Below are 22,809 nucleotides of genomic sequence, written 5' to 3'. Positions count from 1 at the left end.
TTAACCGAACCGCACCGAACTCATCATTTTTTTTTTCATTTTTTCAAGTCTTTTTTCCTTTATTTCATGTATTATATGTATTAATTGTTTAATATTATCATTTTTATGTATTTATATCTTTATTTTATGTACTAATATCTCAATTTCATATATTTATACCATGTTCTCATGTAGTTATACCTTCATTTCATGCATTGATTTCATGTATGTTTATGCAAAATTTTAGCCCAAGTTTGATATTGGTTATTAACCGAACCGAACCAGACCGTGCACACCCCTAGTTGAATGTAAAAACTAAAAACTTAAATTTTCTACAATTTCCCATCTTCATTTAGGAAAACCGAAAATCGGACTTCCTCTTTTAACACAAAGCTCCAAACTTTAGAAAACAAAAATGGCGGAAGCGAGTGTGAAGACGAACAACACTAGTTGTAAGGTTAAGGATTATCAAAAACTGAACATCCTACATAAGTATGCGAGATGTGCATGGTCGGTAGGCGTGGCAAAACAAACCCAAATGGGTTGTTTTTGGTCGGTATGGATAATTTTTAAAACTGAAATGGGTCAGGATGGATCAAAATGATTTTTCAAGGAGGTCAAGATGTATTGGGAAATGCTAGTGACTTTTGGTTATAGGTTAGAATATGTTTGTTTATGGGTTAGAATGGACTAGAAAAGCTCCATCCAATTTTATTTTAAACAAAACCCATGAAACCGAATATAAACCGAGAAATCGAAACCGAAATCATTGAAACTGAACATATACCGAAACCGATCGAAATGAAAAAAAGTGAAACCGAACTGAAAAAAAACCACGAAGAAATCGAACCTGAACCGATACACCGGTTTTTTTTAAGAACAAGGACGATAGGAGAAGCATTTTAGTTATTTTACATTTTGCGTTTTTTATTTATATTTTGAGTTATTATTTTTTTATTAATTTTTTTGAAATTTTTTTTGAAGGGTTTTTGAAACCCTTTGGGTGTAGATGGATTAACTTTATCCATCTTGACTCATACCCATCCTAACTCTTTATTTTAAAAATCCATCATGAACCATACTTATTTTAACCATCACCCAAATCCAACCCAACCGAAGAAATCGAACCTGAACCGATACAAAACCGGGTTTTTCTTAAGAACGAGGACGATAGGAGAAACATTTTAGTTATTTTACATTTTGCGTTTTTTATTTATATTTTGAGTTATTAATTTTTTATTAATTTTTTTGAATTTTTTCTGAAGGGTTTTTGAAACCCTTTGTATTTTAACATTCATTTGGGTCAAGATGGATTAACTTTATTCATCTTGACTCATACCCATCCTAACTCTTATTTTAAAAATTCATCCTGATCCATACTTATTTTAACCATCACCCAAATCCAACTCAACTCACTCAAATTATCACCTCTAATGGTAGCCTGGTAGGTGAACAAGCAAGAACTGCATACCCAAAGGACTCGATGTATTGAGCAAATGTTGCACTAGAGTTAATCTGTGCCGACGTTTTTGAGCTGACATTCCCAAGACCCATGGTGTGCAACCAGTATTTTCTCACATCAAAGTGAACATACTTTCTAACAAAACAAAAGTGGAAATCCACCTTTTCAATATAATTAGAATTCTTTGATTATAAAAGTTCACTTTTTTTGTTTTGTAAAGTTAAAAGATTCGAACGCACTTTTCTGATTTTCTCTAAATGTGCAACCAACTTTTGGTAAACAAGAATTATACAGAATGCTATAGTTTATACATGAAAATAAGATTAGCGGGGCATGCCATAGTGATCATACTAGTTGATGAAGAACGGAAACGATAATACGAAGAGAGAAAATTAATTCTCAAGACAAAACAAGTGTTTATTGAAATTCTGAATACCGAAGTGATTACAATAGAACCCTTTAATAGTATACTATTGAATAATACATCCCGCAAACAGTATTCTCACACAAATAATCTCTAAAATCACAACTAAATTAACGAAAAGGGGGATGAAATGGAGCTAATTGCAAGCCAAATTTCTGTTTTCAGCTTATGAAATCTGAATTCTAATATACAGGATAATAGTAGGGTATGCCATAGTTATGATAGTAGTGGTGGTAAGGATCAACTTGTAGTGGCACCTCTGTGGGCTTGGGTTCGGGTTTCTTTTCCTCCACCGGACCAACACTCAGCAGCTCCGTGTATCCAACCTTTTTTCTTAGTAAGGTCGTTAGTCCAACAGAGTCAATACCCGCACCAGTCACTGCTATCTGATCTTTATCTGACCCAACCAATGACGCTGATTCAACTCCTGTTAATTTGTCAAATATCAAATCATGAATTCAGTTAAACTGTGTTAATGTAGTTTTTAAAGAATTAGTTTTGTTATCCAAAAAGGACTAGTACTAGTGACACAGTTTGCCCATTTGCTTTCTATTTTGATGTAAAATAATTTTTCTATCTAATGTAAAAGTAATTATTAACAAAAATTATAACAATAACAATTTACGAAAAGTAAACATACCAGAGACACTAACGACGATTTGCAAAGCTTTACGGGTTTTCTTGTCGCCGTTCATGGTAATCTTCACCACAATTTTTTGCTTCATTGCGGAGTTTGTGTGTTTACGAATGTCTGAAAGTAGGAAGAGAAGGTTAAGAGGGTGGTGATTGAAGAAGTGAGAATGTGAGAGATGGTATTTATAGGAGAATGTTAGATGAAGAAGACCAGGTCAACAAATATGGAAATGAGATGTGGTTAGAAGGTTCCCACTTGAACCGTACGTACTCGGAGACTTGACGACTTAGCCTCAAGTCGTTATTTAATGTTTATTTATTATTGGGGACTAGGGAGACTAAAGAACAAATACGAAACCACTCCCTTTATTATTGCCCAACAAGATTTATAAAAATTGTCTTCTTAATTAAAGTTATAGATTTTATCTAATTGATATTTTCCTTTAAAGATACTAATTAAGTTACTAACTATATACAAACTAATTGAATAGTATTAACTTTACTACTAAAAAAATAAGTTTAAGCGATGAAATAAATAAGTATAAGCGATGACATGTTTCAAACGATCGAAATCCCTAGGTGATTACCGACGGTTTTCTGACAGATTGTTTGACGGTCTATGGACTTCCAAGGGTTAGGATCTCACGACGACCATCACCATTGAAGGATTATGCCAACATATGTCGACATTGGAGCATCGGTCTACAAGGTCGGCCCTGAGGAGGGACGAGGCGGGGATGCCTGCAGAGGGGCCGCTCTCTCTGAGACCCATAAAAATTATATATATTATATGGATATTTATTTTAAAAACCAAAATTTATAAAATCATTATATGGAACAACCGAGAAGGAGTCTGTACGTGAAATCAAAGGTTTTGGATTTATATCCTTGGAGTGACTTCTTTTTAATAATTTTAGGGGGCCGTTTCTTTATACTTGCCTCGGGCCTTGATTTTTAAAGGTTTCTCGAGGAAGGCTCTGTCGGGCTATCCTTAAATACCGAATAATGATCTCTCAGTTCCTGGCTGATGAGCCATGTCTAGTTTGCCTCAACGTTTGTTTGAATTCTCTTTGATAGCATGTAGTCTACAACAATGAATTACCTGATTTTGGATACATTCATAGTTTGGTTAGAGATGTTCTATGTGATGCTCTTAAACAACTAGGAATTTCTACTAAAAATATGGCCGCATAAACTTCTTGACCTGTCCGCTTGAAAGGGGGTTCATTGTACGACCAACTATTATTCTTGTGTTCAGGTGGACTGAAGAGAAACACGTTTATGTAAACCTTACATAACTGTCATTTCTATTTTCTTGTTGAGCTCAGGGCCAATGAATTTGTTGCAAGTTAAGCTGCATTAAAGATGAAATCAGACAAAGTTGCTATGTCCATGTTGTTTTGCTACATCGCCGTGATGACCTTAAATTGGCCGTAGTCGTTTGTCACCAATCACCATAGTGCTTTTATACTATTTAAGATTTTATTGGTTCTTTGATTCTATTTGTGTCAAGATTTTATGCTATTTTATACCAACATATACATTGTTTTCCTCTATAGCCTAACGTGTGATTTCATCTCCGACTATGTGAGCGTACTAGACAAATTATATTTAGTTTTTTAAATTTACTTTTTCATATCTAGGATATATTATGTTTCCTTTACAATTTGATTAATAATTAATAATACCTAATCACATTGATTTTTATTGTATATTTTCAACCAATAAAATAGTAGAATTATTTATAATTTGATTAATAATAAATAATGCGTAATCACATAGATTTTTATTGTATATTTTCAACCAATAAAATAGTAGAATAATTTATAATTTGATTAATAATTAATAATACGTAATCACATAGATTTTTTTGTATATTTTCAACCAATAAAATAGCAGAATAAGTTCAAACATTCAAATCCATGGTTATTCACATCTCTCGTATTCTAGTCACCAAGAGTTACATGCTAAAGAAAAATCGTTACGACCTTTAACAAAACATACATGCACGTAGCCTATTCTTATTTAACAAAATTAAATATGTATACAAATTACATACATATAATATTGTAGTTTTGTTACAATTTTTCCCCATCAAACATACAAGTTTCTAACACAACAAAGTGGAAACCCAAAGCACATAAATAAAATTTACATGAAGAATCATTAAAATTAAAATCTTAAATAAATCAAGAGAAGAATGTTGAAAGAAAGTTAATGAAGGCCCAAGTAGCCAAGAAAGGAGGCCCAAAATCCCAAATGCGGCCATGCCTCAACATCATACGTAAGGTGAGCAATAACCGAATCGTTAACCAAATGAAACTTAAATCCGATGAAACCAAACCCAATTAAGCGAAATGCGTTCCCGGTTATTTTTTATACTCTTGGTTATCCGAAAGTAATCGAACCGAACAATTCATATTTTCGTATATGTACAACTTTTATACCTCAATGCCATGGATTTCATGTTTTATACATTATAACATTATTTGATGTATTTATACCACCGTTTCATAAATATATATTTGTAGTTTAATCTTATACTATTTTCAAACGGTCAATTTAGGATTCGTCAAAGGAATATTTGAAACTTAAAAGGTTAAGATGTCAAATCTTAACCTCCACTTCTCAACCGTACAAACTTAATAAGAAATTCAGAGATGAAATTGATATAAACATAAAGTGAAAATCCACACAAACAGTATTACATGAAACTGAAACCAATTTATGTGCTTTGTTTTCACTTGCCCACCCTGTTTCAGCTCAGGGCCGGCTCCGAAAGGACGAAAATTTTTTTGGGGCAAAGGCGAATTTTTTTTTGGCCTTAAGTAAAAGAAACATTTTGTTGGGTTTAAACAATTTAATTATAAATGAACTTATTTGATTATGATTTAAGTTGTATAAAAAACTTTTGTATAAAAATAAGCTTAAAATTGTCTCAGATAAGACTAGAATCCACGACCTTTTGGTTAGATGTCATACCCTCTTACCATTAGACCAAGCTAGTGGTTATGTAATTGTGTTGAAACATTGATTATACACATGTTTTTTATAAGAATACATATAATTTTTTTTTTTAATTTCGGGCTTAGCGAGGTGTCAGGTCTGTGGCCGTCGACTACCCTGCCATGCCTCAAAGACGGCCCTGTTTCAGCTTATGAAACATCAATACTTATATACATAATAGTACGGCATGCCATAATTATAATAGTAATACTGGTAAGGATCCACTTGAATTACCCCCTCCGCAGGCTTTGTTTCCTTGTCTTTCTTTTCGTCGGCCGGACCAACGCTCACTAGCTCCGCGTATCCAACCTTTTTCCTTAACAAGGTAGTCAGTTCGACTGAGTCAATACCCGCACCCTTCACCTCTATTTGATCTTTATCCGCCCCCACAAAAGCCGCTGACTCAACTCCTGATTATCAAATTTCAAATCACCATTTAGTATTATTATTGTTTATATTTAAACCTGAAAACTGCTTACATATTATTTAAACTTACCGGAGACACTAACGGCGACCTGCATGGCCTTTTGAGTTTTCTTCGTGCTCAACTTCCGCACAATCTTTTGCTGTAAAAACATTTAAATTACATTAATTTGAGTAAAATGATTTAAAAAAAATAATAATAACAATAAGAAGAATAATGGGTTTGAATTGCTAAAAAGATATGTACCTTCTCCATTTCTATAAGTTATATTATGAATTTATGATGGGAGGATATTGAAAGTAGAAAGAGAAGTTTAACATTATTAATGGTAGAAGTTGATTGTAAGAACGAGGGTATTAATAGACAACTCAACTCTCATCAATTGCTTAATGAAGAAGCCTAGGAGGACGAGTACCAAGTCAAGGAATGGAGTTGATGACATATATTACTGACTAATAAGTGGTTATATTCATTATTCATCTTATGCATCACAATTGCTCTTTTTTCATACAAACGTAACTTTTACAAACAGCCAGTGAAAAAGCCAAAACAAGCTGAGCTGGAGGACAACTACAACTTCAAAACAACTCAATTACATGAAAATGAATTTACACCAACTTTACCAATGGCCCTAGATCGATGTTTATACCACAAAAGGCCAGCGAGTTAATCTCCCCTATTATGAATCAATCTTGATCTCTGTCCTTTCAAAGAATTTTTGATTTCTTGATTTCCAAATGCTCCAACAAGCCATAATCACTAACCTGTGGAACACGTCCTTCTCTCTATCCCTTAAACCCGACGACTTATACAACTCCAAGTCATCTCAAACTATAAAAACAAAGATAGGCGGAACCCTACACCAACGGCTTAAAAGACCCCACACTTTCGCCGCCACCAAACATCCCGTCGTGAGATGCTCTATAGTTTCCAATCCATCTTCACACAAAGGACATATTTTGTTCACTCCTTATTATATATTCCATCAATTTAAAGCCTCTCAGGTAGGAACTCGGTTTACTTACGCCATTACTAATTCAAAATGAAATATGTAATCTATCAATAATCCCTCTGAATTTAACTTGTCAAATATTTGTTGTTAACTAGAGTATTCACATAAAATAAATAATTTTGGTTTTACTTCGTTCCGTATTTATTCGACGCTTAAAATATTTACAACCTTACAATTTTTTTGTTTTCTTCCTATTTCTGTTGATTTTTAATTTCTAGACTTTTAAAAGAAAGCGAGATATATGCTTACTATTCACACGTAAAATTTGTGTGAGACTTGAATTGACATGTCACTTTCTTATTACTTTGTCGAACCATTTCTGACCTGTTAATTTTGGGTCGGATATTCTGACCATGTTGCTAACTATGTGAGATAAGATAAAATTTTAACCGATGAAATAATTAAGCTTAATTTTAGCTGGCCTCCATATACATATTTTCCATTTCACCAATTCGAATTGCAATCAGTAAAATATAGTAAAGCTTGTATGATTCATGTTAACTTATTTTAGGATTCATATTAGACTTTTAATCGTGTTTATGATAGTGTCGAATATTGCAAGTTTACGTCTGCGTTTGTTCTAAACCAATTTAGGAAATAGTACCCAAACTTCCTGTTCTATCATATTATTTCGATACACAAATATATCTTGTGAAAAATCAGTTAATTTAAAAAGTTAAGTAAAGAATAGTTATTGACTTCATAGCTTGTTTGAAAAATAATAAAGTTTGATCCTACCAATTTAATATACATTATAATATAAATAATCTTACAATATACAATTATAATAAGTATTTAGCTTTTTTTATGTGTTAGTTATATATGAGACGCGTAGATCCCAAGTCCAAAAGTCCTCGTGTTTAAATAAGTGATCGAATAACTTAATAACTTATCAAATTGTTGAAGGCCCCGTTTGTTTTTTAGAGATAAAAGTCTGAATCTGAATATCATATCTGAATGTTAAGAGGTGGTTCAAATGTCTGAAATTTGAATCATTAGGAGGTGGAGGCTAGAGACGAACCTCTAGTCGTCGGAGATGGAGCCTAGTCTTCGGGTTATAAGTTAATGGAGGCCGAAGACAAACGTATGTTTTTTTTGGGTTAAGAGGTTTTCAGACCCACTAAAAGCTCTTACTGGTTCAGATGCTATTAAGACGCTGAACCTCTTAATGCCAGAAAAAAAAACAAACAGCCCCACGTCTGATTACGTCTGACCGAATCAGACGTTTTCCTCTATTCAGAGAAAAGAGGCAAAAACAAACAGGGCCGAAGTTTTCCGTCCTCATCTAGTCATCTCTTATCAATATATTAATGTTTATTTTAAGGGTGTGTTTATGAAAAATGAGAATTTTTATGTAATGTTCAAGTCTCTTGAATATTAATAAGAGAAAATTCCCAAAATAACCCATTTATAGAATGTGGTTTCAAGTTTGTCCCTCTAAATTCAAGTTTTCAAATTTGTCCCTTTGGTATCTCGTCGTCGGCAACATGTTAGCGAACACCGACGATGTGTTAACATAACATAGGGTTGACAATGCGTTATGTTGCTAACATAGGGTAGCAGCGATGTGTTAATGTTTAAAGCGGGGGTTCCACGATGCGTTAGCTGATAACGCATCGTTGCGACCCTATGTTAGCAACATAAACGTATCTCATTGTGACATCTGCCCCGATCCGACCCGACCCAGGTACCCGTTTCTCTGACCCGATCTCTCTTTTATTATTTAATATTTATACTTATATTTTACTTTTAATAATAATATATATTTTCCTTCCCGCCTCTTTCTCTCTCTTTCTTTCCGCCGTCCCGTCCCTCTTCCTTCTCTCTTTCCGCCTTCTTTTCCCTCTTGTCGCCGTCCCGCCCTTACGCTTTGTTTCCCTCTTTGCTTGTCCTTTGGTTCTTCCCGCCTAAGGATGTCTGCAGCTCCACGCGCCAGACTCCTTACATGGAAGCCTGCGTGAAGACATCCTGTTCCTGCGATGCGTGAAGAGAACTCTTCTCGCAGCGCGCTAAGAATGCATGTTCTTCCCGCAATGCGCTAAGAATGTATGTTCTTCCCGCGATGCGCTTAGAATTCTTGTTCTTCACGCAGCACGCTAAGGATTTGCGATTCTTCCCGCAGTGCGCTAAGGATTGTTGTGCCAGCCTTCGCGCTCGCGCACTCAGCCTTCCCGCGCTTAACCCTTGATATTCTGTTTAAATCTAGCCGTTTGCTTTTGTGTTGTCTTATCTTTTGAGCTGTTGACCTAATCTGCTTTTTGTCTGAAAAGTTACTTTCGGCGCAGCATGCGCACCGACCCCATTGGTTGGCAGATAAAGTGACTGACATTATCTTTTGAGATCTGCTTTTGCCAAGCTTTATCCAGTACCTTTATCTGAACCGCCCATGCCTGTTACTGTTTCCCTGACAGCTTTATCTTGCCCCTGCAGCTGCCATATCTTTTGATATCTTTTGCTTTTGGATTCTTATGCTTTTTGATATCTTTTGCTTTTTAAGATCTTTTTCCCTTTTCTAGGGATTATGTCTCCTAGGGTTTTTCTATAAATAATAATAATATTTCATAACACATCACACACAAAACACTTAATCTCTCCTGTTCTCTTGCTCCTTGCTCTCTCTGCCGTCTTCCTCTCTGCCTCCGTCTTCCTCCTTGTTCTTCCTGCTTTTCCGGTAATATATATTATATATAATAGTTTACTTATTAATTATGCTAACTTATAATCAAGACTTAAAACCAATCGTTAAAACAATAATCTTTAATTATAGGTTAACTTTGCTTGTTTAAGAGTTGATTCTTGCATATCTATCACCGCATCGTTTATCAAGTGAGTAATCTCGTACCTAATCCCTTTTTTTTAGTTTTAATGTTTTGGGATGTTCATGTGTTTGTACAAAACTTAGAGTCTTAAACTTGTTTATGAACTTTAGTCGCGCAGTATCCCATGTGTTGAGGACGTTTACTTGGCTGTTTATTTGTATGTGTGTATCATTAACCGCTTTGTTCGGCCTATTCCGCAGTTCCGTTGGTACCATTAGTTGAACACGGGAGACCTATCGTTTACGGTTTTCTTTGTTTACACTTGCACAGATGTTTTCTCGTTTTTATGCTCAATTGGGAGCATGGATTGAACTATGATCTATGAACTATCTTAGGCTTGATCACAATCTGATTACACCCTTGTTAAACTCTAGACATACACGTGTTGCGCGCAGATTTACTGTGATTATCTATGATTATCTATTAAACTTGATTTCTCACCAACACGCAAGTGTTTGACGTTTATTTTAACACATGTTCAGGTTTGCAGTAGCTGTTTTGGAGCTTGTGGACACGTAGGACGTTTTTACTTTTGGACCTAGAATTAAAATGTATCAAGACTAGTTAATGTTGTTTGAATGTTATAATTTATAATATATTGATTTATGTTTGATTTATGTTCTTTATTTTCCCCGCCGCGCGTGCGCGATAAAATGTGTATTAATAAATATTGACACCAATAGTGTCGCGAGTAATGAAGCAATATGTGGCGCCCCGATGTATAATCCGCCTTTGGTCGGGGTGTTACAGATTGGTATCAAAGCTCGTTGACTTTAGGATAGGTGGTTAGACGTAACGGCCTAGAATACCTAAGAGTCCCTTCTCGCGCATGAGAGAAATCTCATGTTTGCGCGCTTATTGTTAATTACTCGTTATTTATGAATATGCTCGCGCTTGCGCAGTATATGATTTTATTCCGCGATATTTCGATTTTTGTTGAATTTCGATTTTTATTGATTTTACTTACATATTCGTTTGTTGGGGTTAAAAATCCGAAAAGTCATGGTGATACATGAATAGTTGATTTTCAATTTCCATTTACGATTATGTTCTGAGGTTGGAGACTTGAAAAGTCATGGTGATACATGAATTGTCAACCTCCAATGCTCATTTTCTTGTATGTTTTATATTGAGGATTGAAAAGTCATGGTGATACATGAATCGTCAATCTCCAATACTCGTTTGCCCGTATATTTTAAATTGGGAATTCGGAAAGTCATGGTGATACATGAATTGTCGATTCTTGATTCGAATTTGTTACCTCTATTAAGTCTGCATTTAGGATCAATTATTTTACTTTAACTTTTGATAGTATCTAACTCCGTGAAACCAAGCTTTATAAGATTAAAACTTTGCGCTAAAACCAAGATATTAACTAAAATTAAAACTTTTATAGAATGCCTCCGCTATCTCGCCGATTTCAGAGAAGAGAAGCCTCGCGCATGCGTAGACAGCAACGTTCCCAGGAAATGGCCGCCGCAATAGCCCAAGCCTTGAGCCAAAACAATACCAACACCTCTGGTTACAACATTAAGTCATTTAATGCGGGTAACCCTCCAAAGTTCACAGGTCTCGAAGGAGCCACCGTGATGCTCCAGTGGCTCGAGAAGATAGAAAACACTTTCCTTCACACCCAATGCCCCTCAGACAGACGAACCCTATATGCTTCCAGTGTCCTGGAATCCAGAGCGCTTACATGGTGGAATGGAGTAGCTCATGCGCGTGGCGCAGAGGCTGCTTCTAGCATGACATGGGAGGAATTCAAGGAAATTCTTACGCGAGAATTCTGCCCTCCCAACGAAGTTAAGCGCCTGGAGGAAGAATTCTGGAACTTGAAGCAATACAGCGGTGAAGAGCGCGAGTACGCGACGCGCTTCCACGAGCTAAGCTTACTGGTCCCTCACCTTGTTACCCCTTCCCGCCGAGCAATCGAGAAATTCCTTGGGGGTCTCCCCATGGAAATTCAAGATTCTGTATGGGCCAGAAACCCAGTTACCCTCTCTGACGCCATCGAATTGGCCGCTGTGCTCAGCGACAACCATGTCAGAACAGGAACCTTGTTCCTGCGGGGAACTGAGAAGACCAAACCCACCAAGACTGTCCCTGAACCAACAGAAACCAAACCAGAACCCTCAAACCATAACCAGAAACGTAGGCGCAGACAAGCCTATGCGCTTACCAACCCGCCCATTGTCCAGCAACCAATTTATCAACCAGTTTACGCGCCTAACCCACTGTCAACCTACCCAGCACCTCCTGTAGTCCACAACTATGCCTTAACCAATCCAGCACTTCCTGCCCCGCCAACTAAGAAACCTTACACAGGAAACCAACCCTTTTGCCCAACCTGTAGACTTCATCACCCACCTCAAGTCCCGTGTCGACAATGTAACCGATGTGGCCGCGTAGGTCACTCCGTTGAGTACTGTAGAACCCCTCCCTCCAATCCGATTGCGCCAACACCACCAGCCTACCCGCAGAACCCACAGCCAACTTACCAAAACCCACGACCCAGATCGTGCTTTAACTGCGGTGATCCAAGTCATTTCCGGAACGCGTGCCCAAGGCTACAAGTTCAGATTACACAAGCGAATCCGGTGAACCAGATTTCAAACCAAGTGACGCGTGGACGAGCTTTTAACATAACCGCGCACCAAGCGCAAGCGAATAACGACGTAGTTAATGGTACATTTTTGCTTAACGGATTTTATGCATCTATGCTTTTTGATACTGGCGCCGATAGAAGTTTTATCTCTCGCGCCTTTGAGCGGAAGCTTGCGCGACCGCGCGATAACTTAAAAGAAGATTTTTCAGTTGAATTGGCTAATGGCGAAACTGTTTTAATAAACTCGGTAATTAAAGATTGCACGCTTAACCTTAACGAAAACGATTTTCTGATCGACCTCATCCCTATGCCTCTTGGAAGCTTTGATGTTATCATTGGTATGGACTGGCTCTCGAAGAATCGCGCCGAAGTTATTTGCGCCAAGAAGTTGATTCGCATACCTCGGGAAAATGGTGATCTTCATATCTACGGCGAAAAACCCTCCAGTGGTCTTAAACTTATGTCTTGCGCCGAAGCCCAAAGACTCATGCGGAAGAAGTGTATTGCATTTCTAGCCCATGTGGTTAAACCCGATGAAGGAAAGAAGCTTCGCGATATCCCTGTTGTGCGTGATTTTCCTGAAGTTTTTCCTGATGATCTTCCTGGTATCCCTCCCGCTCGTGAAGTCGAGTTCCGTATTGATCTTGTCCCTGGTGCTTCCCCCGTGGCTAAATCTCCTTACCGTCTTGCACCCGCTGAGATGCAAGAATTGGCCAGCCAACTTCAAGAGTTGACTGCTAAAGGATTCATTCGCCCTAGCTCTTCGCCCTGGGGTGCTCCGGTGTTGTTCGTTAAAAAGAAAGATGGATCGTTTCGCATGTGTATTGATTACCGCGAGTTGAACAAACTCACCATTAAAAACCGGTATCCCTTACCGCGTATTGACGACCTCTTTGATCAACTCCAAGGTGCCTCCTGTTTCTCGAAGATCGATCTCCGTTCTGGTTATCATCAGTTGCGTATCCGCGATGAAGATGTTCCGAAGACTGCTTTTCGAACTCGTTATGGCCATTTTGAATTCTTGGTCATGTCCTTCGGTCTAACCAACGCACCCGCCGTTTTCATGGATCTTATGAATCGGGTGTGTAGGCCTTTCTTGGATAAATTCGTGATCGTGTTTATCGATGATGTTCTGGTGTATTCTAAGACCAAGGCCGAGCACGAGCAACATCTTCGGTTGGTATTGCAAAAGCTTAGAGCCGAGCAACTCTATGCTAAGCTTTCCAAGTGTGAATTTTGGTCTGATGAAGTACAGTTTCTTGGTCATGTTGTAAACAAGATGGGTATTCATGTCGACCCATCCAAGATTGAAGCAATCAAGAACTGGATTACGCCATCCTCTCCTTCCGAGATCCGTTCTTTTCTGGGCTTAGCTGGTTATTACCGGCGCTTCATTTCGAACTTCTCGAAGATCGCTTTGCCTTTAACAGCTCTGACGCACAAAGGTAAACCGTATATTTGGGGCTCGAAGCAAGAAGAAGCCTTTCTAACGCTCAAGCGTTTGTTGTGTGAAGCTCCTGTTCTTGCACTACCTGAGGGTAATGATGATTTTGTCGTGTATTGCGATGCATCCAACCAAGGTCTCGGTTGTGTTCTTATGCAACGAGGCAAGGTTATCGCTTACGCATCAAGGCAACTCAAGGTTCATGAAAGGAATTATACAACTCACGACCTCGAGCTTGGTGCAGTTGTTTTTGCCTTGAAGATCTGGAGACACTACCTTTATGGTACTAAGTGTATCCTCTACACTGACCATAAAAGCCTTCAGCATATCTTTGATCAAAAGGAACTTAACATGAGGCAACGCCGATGGAACGAACTCATCAGCGATTACGATTGTGAGATCCGGTATCATCCTGGTAAGGCTAATGTGGTAGCCGATGCGCTCAGCCGAAAACCCTGCCAACTTAACTGTATCTTGCCGCGCACCCAGCTTCACTTCGCGCCGATTCAAAGCAACCTTGAATCGCGTATTCGTGACGCGCAGCGCGCATCCATCAGTAATGGTAACCTTCGCGCCGAGTTAGCGTGTGGCGCGGAAGCACTCTTTGTCCCTAATCTGAGTGGAATTCTCTGCTATCTCAATCGCATCTGGATCCCTTGTGATGAGAATCTTCGCGCTGATATCCTGAGTGAAGCGCACAAATCTCGATATTCTATTCATCCTGGCGCTGATAAGATGTACAAGGATTTGCGCATTACTTATTGGTGGCCTGGCATGAAAAAGGATATTGCTGTGTTCGTAGCTAAGTGCCTGACTTGTTCTAAAGTGAAAGCTGAACACCAACGCCCATCTGGTTTGCTCGAACAACCAGAAATTCCTACGTGGAAATGGGAAGGTATAGCAATGGACTTTATTACCAAGTTACCTTTGACAGCAAGCAAACATGATAGCATTTGGGTAATAGTGGATCGATTGACTAAGTCTGCTCACTTTCTGCCCATTCGTGAAAACTACCGTGTTGAGCAACTCGCGCAGCTTTATGTCAAGGAAATCGTCTGCCGCCATGGTACTCCTTTGAGCATCATATCCGATCGCGATGGCCGTTTTATATCTCGCTTTTGGAAATCTCTCCAATCTGCGCTAGGAACTCGCTTGGACATGAGTACGGCATATCATCCTCAGACTGACGGTCAGTCTGAGCGAACTATTCAAACTCTTGAGGATATGCTCCGATCTTGTGTTCTTGATTTTGGAGGTAATTGGGATTCACACCTGCCTTTGATCGAGTTTTCTTATAACAACAGCTATCATTCCAGTATCGGTATGGCCCCATTTGAAGCACTTTACGGTCGTAAATGCCGCTCCCCGATTTGTTGGAGCGAAGTGGGTGAAACTCAAATCACAGGACCCGAACTTGTTCAAGAGACAACCGATAAAATCGCCAAGATCCGTGATCATTTGCTGACTGCCAGAAGCCGACAGAAGAGTTACGCAGATCGTAGGCGAAAGCCTCTCGAATTTCAAGTTGGTGATCTTGTTCTCCTCAAAGTGTCGCCTTGGAAAGGTGTTGTCCGCTTTGGGAAGAAGGGTAAGCTTGCTCCTCGTTATGTTGGTCCATTCAAGATCCTCGCGCGTGTGGGAAAAGTTGCCTACAGACTTGACCTGCCACTCGCGCTCGGTAATGTGCATCCAACGTTCCATGTTTCCAATCTCAAGAAGTGTTTAGCTGACGAGAACCTTCACATTGCACTTGATGAAGTTCAAGTTGATGAATCCATGCATTTCATTGAGAAGCCTGTTGAGATTATGGATCGCGAGGTTAAGCAAACCAAGCGCAGTCGTATCCCTATCGTGAAAGTTCGCTGGGAGTCCAAGCGCGGAGCCGAGTTTACATGGGAAAGGGAAGATCAAATGAAGATCAAGTACCCGCACCTGTTCTCTGCGCAACCTACTTCGAGATAAATTTCGGGACGAAATTTCTTAAAGTAGGGGAGACTGTGACATCTGCCCCGATCCGACCCGACCCAGGTACCCGTTTCTCTGACCCGATCTCTCTTTTATTATTTAATATTTATACTTATATTTTACTTTTAATAATAATATATATTTTCCTTCCCGCCTCTTTCTCTCTCTTTCTTTCCGCCGTCCCGTCCCTCTTCCTTCTCTCTTTCCGCCTTCTTTTCCCTCTTGTCGCCGTCCCGCCCTTACGCTTTGTTTCCCTCTTTGCTTGTCCTTTGGTTCTTCCCGCCTAAGGATGTCTGCAGCTCCACGCGCCAGACTCCTTACATGGAAGCCTGCGTGAAGACATCCTGTTCCTGCGATGCGTGAAGAGAACTCTTCTCGCAGCGCGCTAAGAATGCATGTTCTTCCCGCAATGCGCTAAGAATGTATGTTCTTCCCGCGATGCGCTTAGAATTCTTGTTCTTCACGCAGCACGCTAAGGATTTGCGATTCTTCCCGCAGTGCGCTAAGGATTGTTGTGCCAGCCTTCGCGCTCGCGCACTCAGCCTTCCCGCGCTTAACCCTTGATATTCTGTTTAAATCTAGCCGTTTGCTTTTGTGTTGTCTTATCTTTTGAGCTGTTGACCTAATCTGCTTTTTGTCTGAAAAGTTACTTTCGGCGCAGCATGCGCACCGACCCCATTGGTTGGCAGATAAAGTGACTGACATTATCTTTTGAGATCTGCTTTTGCCAAGCTTTATCCAGTACCTTTATCTGAACCGCCCATGCCTGTTACTGTTTCCCTGACAGCTTTATCTTGCCCCTGCAGCTGCCATATCTTTTGATATCTTTTGCTTTTGGATTCTTATGCTTTTTGATATCTTTTGCTTTTTAAGATCTTTTTCCCTTTTCTAGGGATTATGTCTCCTAGGGTTTTTCTATAAATAATAATAATATTTCATAACACATCACACACAAAACACTTAATCTCTCCTGTTCTCTTGCTCCTTGCTCTCTCTGCCGTCTTCCTCTCTGCCTCCGTCTTCCTCCTTGTTCTTCCTGCTTTTCCGGTAATATATATTATATATAATAGTTTACTTATTAATTATGCTAACTTATAATCAAGACTTAAAACCAATCGTTAAAACAATAATCTTTAATTATAGGTTAACTTTGCTTGTTTAAGAGTTGATTCTTGCATATCTATCACCGCATCGTTTATCAAGTGAGTAATCTCGTACCTAATCCCTTTTTTTTAGTTTTAATGTTTTGGGATGTTCATGTGTTTGTACAAAACTTAGAGTCTTAAACTTGTTTATGAACTTTAGTCGCGCAGTATCCCATGTGTTGAGGACGTTTACTTGGCTGTTTATTTGTATGTGTGTATCATTAACCGCTTTGTTCGGCCTATTCCGCAGTTCCGTTGGTACCATTAGTTGAACACGGGAGACCTATCGTTTACGGTTTTCTTTGTTTACACTTGCACAGATGTTTTCTCGTTTTTATGCTCAATTGGGAGCATGGATTGAACTATGATCTATGAACTATCTTAGGCTTGATCACAATCTGATTACACCCTTGTTAAACTCTAGACATACACGTGTTGCGCGCAGATTTACTGTGATTATCTATGATTATCTATTAAACTTGATTTCTCACCAACACGCAAGTGTTTGACGTTTATTTTAACACATGTTCAGGTTTGCAGTAGCTGTTTTGGAGCTTGTGGACACGTAGGACGTTTTTACTTTTGGACCTAGAATTAAAATGTATCAAGACTAGTTAATGTTGTTTGAATGTTATAATTTATAATATATTGATTTATGTTTGATTTATGTTCTTTATTTTCCCCGCCGCGCGTGCGCGATAAAATGTGTATTAATAAATATTGACACCAATAGTGTCGCGAGTAATGAAGCAATATGTGGCGCCCCGATGTATAATCCGCCTTTGGTCGGGGTGTTACACTCATCGCCGGAAACATGTTAGCGAACACGAACGATGTGTTAACATAACATAGGGTTCACGATGCGTGTAGCAGCAATGCGTTACCAGTAACGCATCGCTGCTACCCTACGTTAGCAACATAACGCATCGCTGCTACCCTACGTTAGCAACATAACGCATCGTCAACACAGATTCCGACCACGTGTCGTTATCCTATTTGTTTCAGTAACGCATCGTCGGTGTTCGCTATCATGTCGTCGGCGACGAGATACTAAAGGGACAAAGTTGGAAACTTGAATTAGTTGGATAATCTTGAAAACACATTCTTTAAATGGGCTATTATGGGAATTTTCCCTATTAATAACACTCAAGTTATTTAAGTGCTAATTTTTAAAAATTAAGTGATATGAGTGAAATATGTATAAATCTTTGTTACTGGTTATTAGTTATTTTTCAAATCTAATATGAAATATAAGTTTATAGTGAAGAAGTTTCATAATTGTTTAATTTAAACACACTTGAAGAAAAAATATCACTAAACATTAACAAAGTTTCATATGCAATCCATTTGATCACTTGATATAAAAAAAGAAAAGATAAAAAAGAAGTAGTATTAATCTACTATTATAATAAACAAAAACCTATTTGTGACATTTGGCATCTAATTATACCACGGTTGTGCCACTTGACAAGTTTTTTCTCTTAAAACTTTTATTTTTTATCTAAAAAAAGAATAATTAAAATTGTTAAATGGTAATTGAACATTTCTTAAAATATGCTGCTCATATCATTATGAGTTAATTAATAAGTAATTAGTAATAAATGTGTGTTGTTATCAATTGTAATTTTTAAATTTTAAGACTTTAAGAATGGGAGTATTAGGGCTGAGCACAGTTCGGTTCGATTCGGTTATTGGGTGAAACCTAAACCAAAATCGAAGTAGTCGGTTATTTTAGTTTCCTAACCGATTGGTTTTCGGTTACTCGATTTTCGGTTATTTTCGGTTTCGGTTTCGGTTAATTTTGGTTAACTGCGTGTACATTAAAAAAATTCAAAATCAATTAATGAACTACAATAATTATTCACGTTACATATAATATAGAATGATAAGTCTTTAGTCATTATTATCCATGAATAAATTCCAAATAGAAAATATTAGAATAAAGAAAAGGTGTAACCGATTACCTTAACAAAGAATGTAAAGTGATAAATTGATGGCTTTGAGTATGAAGAATACAAAAAAGGCATAATCGGTTCGGTTCAGTTTTATTCGGTTTTTTTTAATGAATAACCTAACCGAAACCGAAAAATCGGCTTTTCAAATAACCAAAAAAATAACCTTCGGTTAATGCTTTGGTTCGGTTTGGTTTTTTTCGGGTAGTCGGTTTCGATTCGGTTTATTCGGTTTTCTGCTCACCCTAGGGAGTATCTCCATGGACATGTGAAAGTCATATTATGCTTTGATGTATAAGAAAATGAAATACTCTGTTTACTTATTATTATCATTGTTATTATTATTTGAATAACAAAATAAAAGAGCTTGAGCTTAAAGAATAAGTACTCGGTTTTTATCATTTCAACAATTCTGTTTTCTTAATTAGTAATCATTAATAATATAATCCTTAATCCTTAACATAATAAATAAAAATGTGGTGGTGTCACTTTGCATCTAATTAGACCATCTTGTGTCACTTGACACATTTTAAAGTTAAGAAAAACCTATATTTATCCCATCCCATATTCTTCAAGGAATAAATTAATAAGAAAACCAACTATCAGAGGTCATTGGGTATATTCTAACCCCTCTTAAATTCATATAAGAACCACGTCACTTATTTTACTCTCTTTCTCTCCATCTCACCTAATGTAAATGGTTTAATCCTTTTAAGTTTTAACTCTATTTCATTCCTATTAATTGTTAATTTAATATATTCTTCTTTGCCTTTTAACCCGCTAAAAGCATATAATCCATGACCCCTTTTTAACAAATTTAACACACATGAGGAGTGATTTAATCTATTTTTAAAGCGTCATGTAATCTTAATTTATGTTGGGTTAGAGTATTCCCATGGCCTTAAAAAATGCATTTGTCATCAAACTTGTCATTAGCCCTTTCATGAAATATTGTGTTTGGTTGCTTAGTTTTAAAAATATTCCATGTTATTCGGACTATAAATGTTGTACAGTTTGATATCTTATATCCGTTGTTAAGAACACAAAGATAAAACAGATGACATGATATACATGTAGAGACGGTTAAGTTATATATAAAACTATAAATGCTATAAATGTGTGTCTATATATATGTGTGTGTGTGTGTGTGTATACACACCATGTCGTTTAAATGTAATTTATTATATTGTAAACTGCATATTTAAAATATATAAACAATCTAACACGTTATTTGTGTTGTCATTGAAATTTATTAATTCTAATCCGTGTTGCACACGGGATCCTAACCTAGTTAATGTTTATAAAAGAAAGTGGAACTGTACGGAACACTAATGAAACTTTTGTTATATAAAAAATGACTTTATTTGTAAATATCAAAACTTTCATATAATTTTATACCCTTTTTGAAATCTTAAAGGTTTAGAAAAGAATAAAGTTGTTATGAAAAGGTAAATTTGTTATTATTTTTTTATAAGGTTCTTGTTTTTACTAGTTAATCAAAGACCAATTGGTTTAACCATGATATATAAATTAAATGGTTATGTAATTGTTTACCATGTTATCTTACATGACTACATAATTATATCTATCTAGAGATGCATTCTTTTCATAACCTAAAAAATATCTAAAACTTTATATATTTTAGTTACCCAATGTATCTTAACAATAGTTGAAACTAGACGTTTCCATTATAACTCTGAGAGCTTGGTTATAGTATCATCTAATAATCAAAGTATTTGGTTATGGTTCTATACTTCTATTCAATTCAAGAAAATAACTTACGCTGTTAAAAATATATTGGACCCGAAATATGATATGGTCATGATTTTATTAAATATTAAAGTACGGTTAATCCCTTATGTGAAATGTATAACAACACACAAACCTTTTGTCAATACTTTTTTATAAGTTGCTTTAATGTGGTCGTTGTATGCACCTCCGAACTTGCAAGACACGGCTATTGGCATTTGATGTTTGCATTTGTCATGTAGGAGTATAGTTAAGAACAGAATACTTAACTTGCCCATCGAGCATTAAAGTTCCTCACTTTTGCACCTCTTATTTTAACAAAACTGCCTTTTGCATACAGATTGGGTTTTCCTTTAATTGAGCACACCGAGTTAGGTTTCTTAAAATTAGAAAAAAAAACTAAATTATAATTAGTTTTAATCAAAATAAGATAGTTTTGATGGTTTCGCATACAATTTACATGCCTAACACTACCAATTTCATATTTTCAACGATTCTACTACCAAATTCAAAATTCCAACTGTTCTACTACCAATTTCAAATTTCCAGCGATTCTACTACCAGATTCAAATTTCCAACGATTTTATAGTTGGGTGTAATGTGGGAATTGTCAATGCATCCTATACCTAAAACAATTTCTTGTTTAAACTATATATAAAGGAAATTAATATGAAGTTGTGTTTTTTTTTCACCAAAGTTTCACAACTTTACATATTTGATCCTTAAACTTTGAATTTCTTTGAACTTTTGTCCCAAAGTTTCTCGCATTCACCTTTTGGTCTCTCAAATTTGATAATAAACTTTTGTCACAAAACTTTTAGCCTTTCAACTTTTGGCACAAGATTTTTCACTTTTACAATAAAATATTAGGACTTTCAAGTTTGGCCAAAAAAACATTAAAAACTTTTAGATTTCAACTTTAGTCACATAACATTTACCGTAATAAACAGAACCAATACCAACAGAATTCATGTTGCATCACTGCCGAAATGCAAGGTAGCTTTTGAACATATTGTGTATCTAATCTGCTCTACTGCAACGCGTATTGGTCTGAAAATGTTGGTTACGAAACGAATAAAATTTATAAGACTTTTTTATGAATTGATTTTTATATTTCAATAAAATTAAACCTTCTTTGTTATAAACCAATCGAGTTTGGTTCGCTTTTAACTTTTTAATAGTTAAAAGTTTTTGTTTTCAATAATGCAATCAAGTTATTTTGATTACAAAAACGAAAATATTTTAAACATATAAAAAAACATATCAAACCCAAGGTATTTCTAATAGTATTAAAAACTAACCAAAAAGTTAACTTAAATATAATAAATTAACTCATATCTTTCATACAAGTATGTAATTAAAAATAATACGACAAATTTAATTATTACTTTTATATAACTAAAATTCAATCAAATTGCACTTTCATCAACATTTTAACACAATTTCAATGCAGTTGCAACCCTTTTATAATTGTTATTATATCACCCCAACTTTGGTCTTTAAAGACATTGTTCATTTTTATCAGCAATCTTTTCTTAGATAAGTTGTCAAGCTTTCTCTTAATAATTGCCTCATAAAGGCTTCATTACATGGAAGACATACCCTTAATTAGGGTCCGACTTAATAGGCTAACGAGTGATGGCAATAATCGATAAGTTTCTTGTATCAAGTCTTACCCGGTAAGCGTTTTTAATATATTAACGAGTATATCCGATACCCGATGGGTAGTTACACGATATATAACCGACGGCTTTTGAGTCGAGTATGGGACGAGTTTTTATAATCGGGTATGAAATTGAGATTACTACTTAAACTCGTTCTACCCGTCATATTGTCATCCATAGTCAACAAGTTTATATTGTCATCCATAGTCAACAAGTTTTTATAATCAAGTAAGTGATTGAGAAAAATCATGTGAATTTTTTATTACCAGGTTTTAAATCTTCATGTTAATATAAGGTGTTACCAACCGGTATCATACCTATCAGCTAACCACTATTCACGGGTGTACTTGTATCGATATAACCGTTTTATGTTCTTAATTATGTGGTTCAACCTTACGGTTTGATCACTACCTAAACTTCAATCTTAAACTCACCTTGAAAACCGGTTTATAATATAAAATATTTATATACAATTATATAATTCAAATGTCTAGAAAGTCTAATATATTATTTCTTATTTTAATAC

The 22,809-nt window shown here is 36.5% G+C and overlaps 1 protein-coding gene across 1 annotated transcript; it reads right to left on the bottom strand.

Moving 5' to 3' along the window:
• Positions 1 to 5,663: 5,663 nt before the first annotated feature.
• LOC143536122 (heavy metal-associated isoprenylated plant protein 16-like) lies at positions 5,664 to 6,183 on the bottom strand. Its single transcript, XM_077030184.1, has 3 exons — positions 6,175 to 6,183; positions 6,001 to 6,070; positions 5,664 to 5,914 (listed from the first exon to the last, which is right to left on the bottom strand). The coding sequence occupies exons 1-3, from the start codon at positions 6,181 to 6,183 to the stop codon at positions 5,664 to 5,666; spliced, it is 330 nt and encodes a 109-aa protein (XP_076886299.1).
• Positions 6,184 to 22,809: the final 16,626 nt, after the last annotated feature.

The sequence above is a fragment of the Bidens hawaiensis genome, unplaced genomic scaffold (genome assembly GCF_021521415.1).
Source record: "Bidens hawaiensis isolate Kalapana, Puna unplaced genomic scaffold, B.hawaiensis_p1.1 tig00010738_1, whole genome shotgun sequence".
Lineage (NCBI taxonomy): Eukaryota > Viridiplantae > Streptophyta > Magnoliopsida > Asterales > Asteraceae > Bidens > Bidens hawaiensis.
This window is presented reverse-complemented; position numbering and strand designations above follow the sequence as displayed.

Coding starts and splice junctions, on each gene's coding strand:
- LOC143536122 (XM_077030184.1), bottom strand. Junction 5,915..6,000: donor GGTCGCCGTTAGTGTCTCCG/GTAAGTTTAAAT, acceptor TTTGATAATCAG/GAGTTGAGTCAGCGGCTTTT.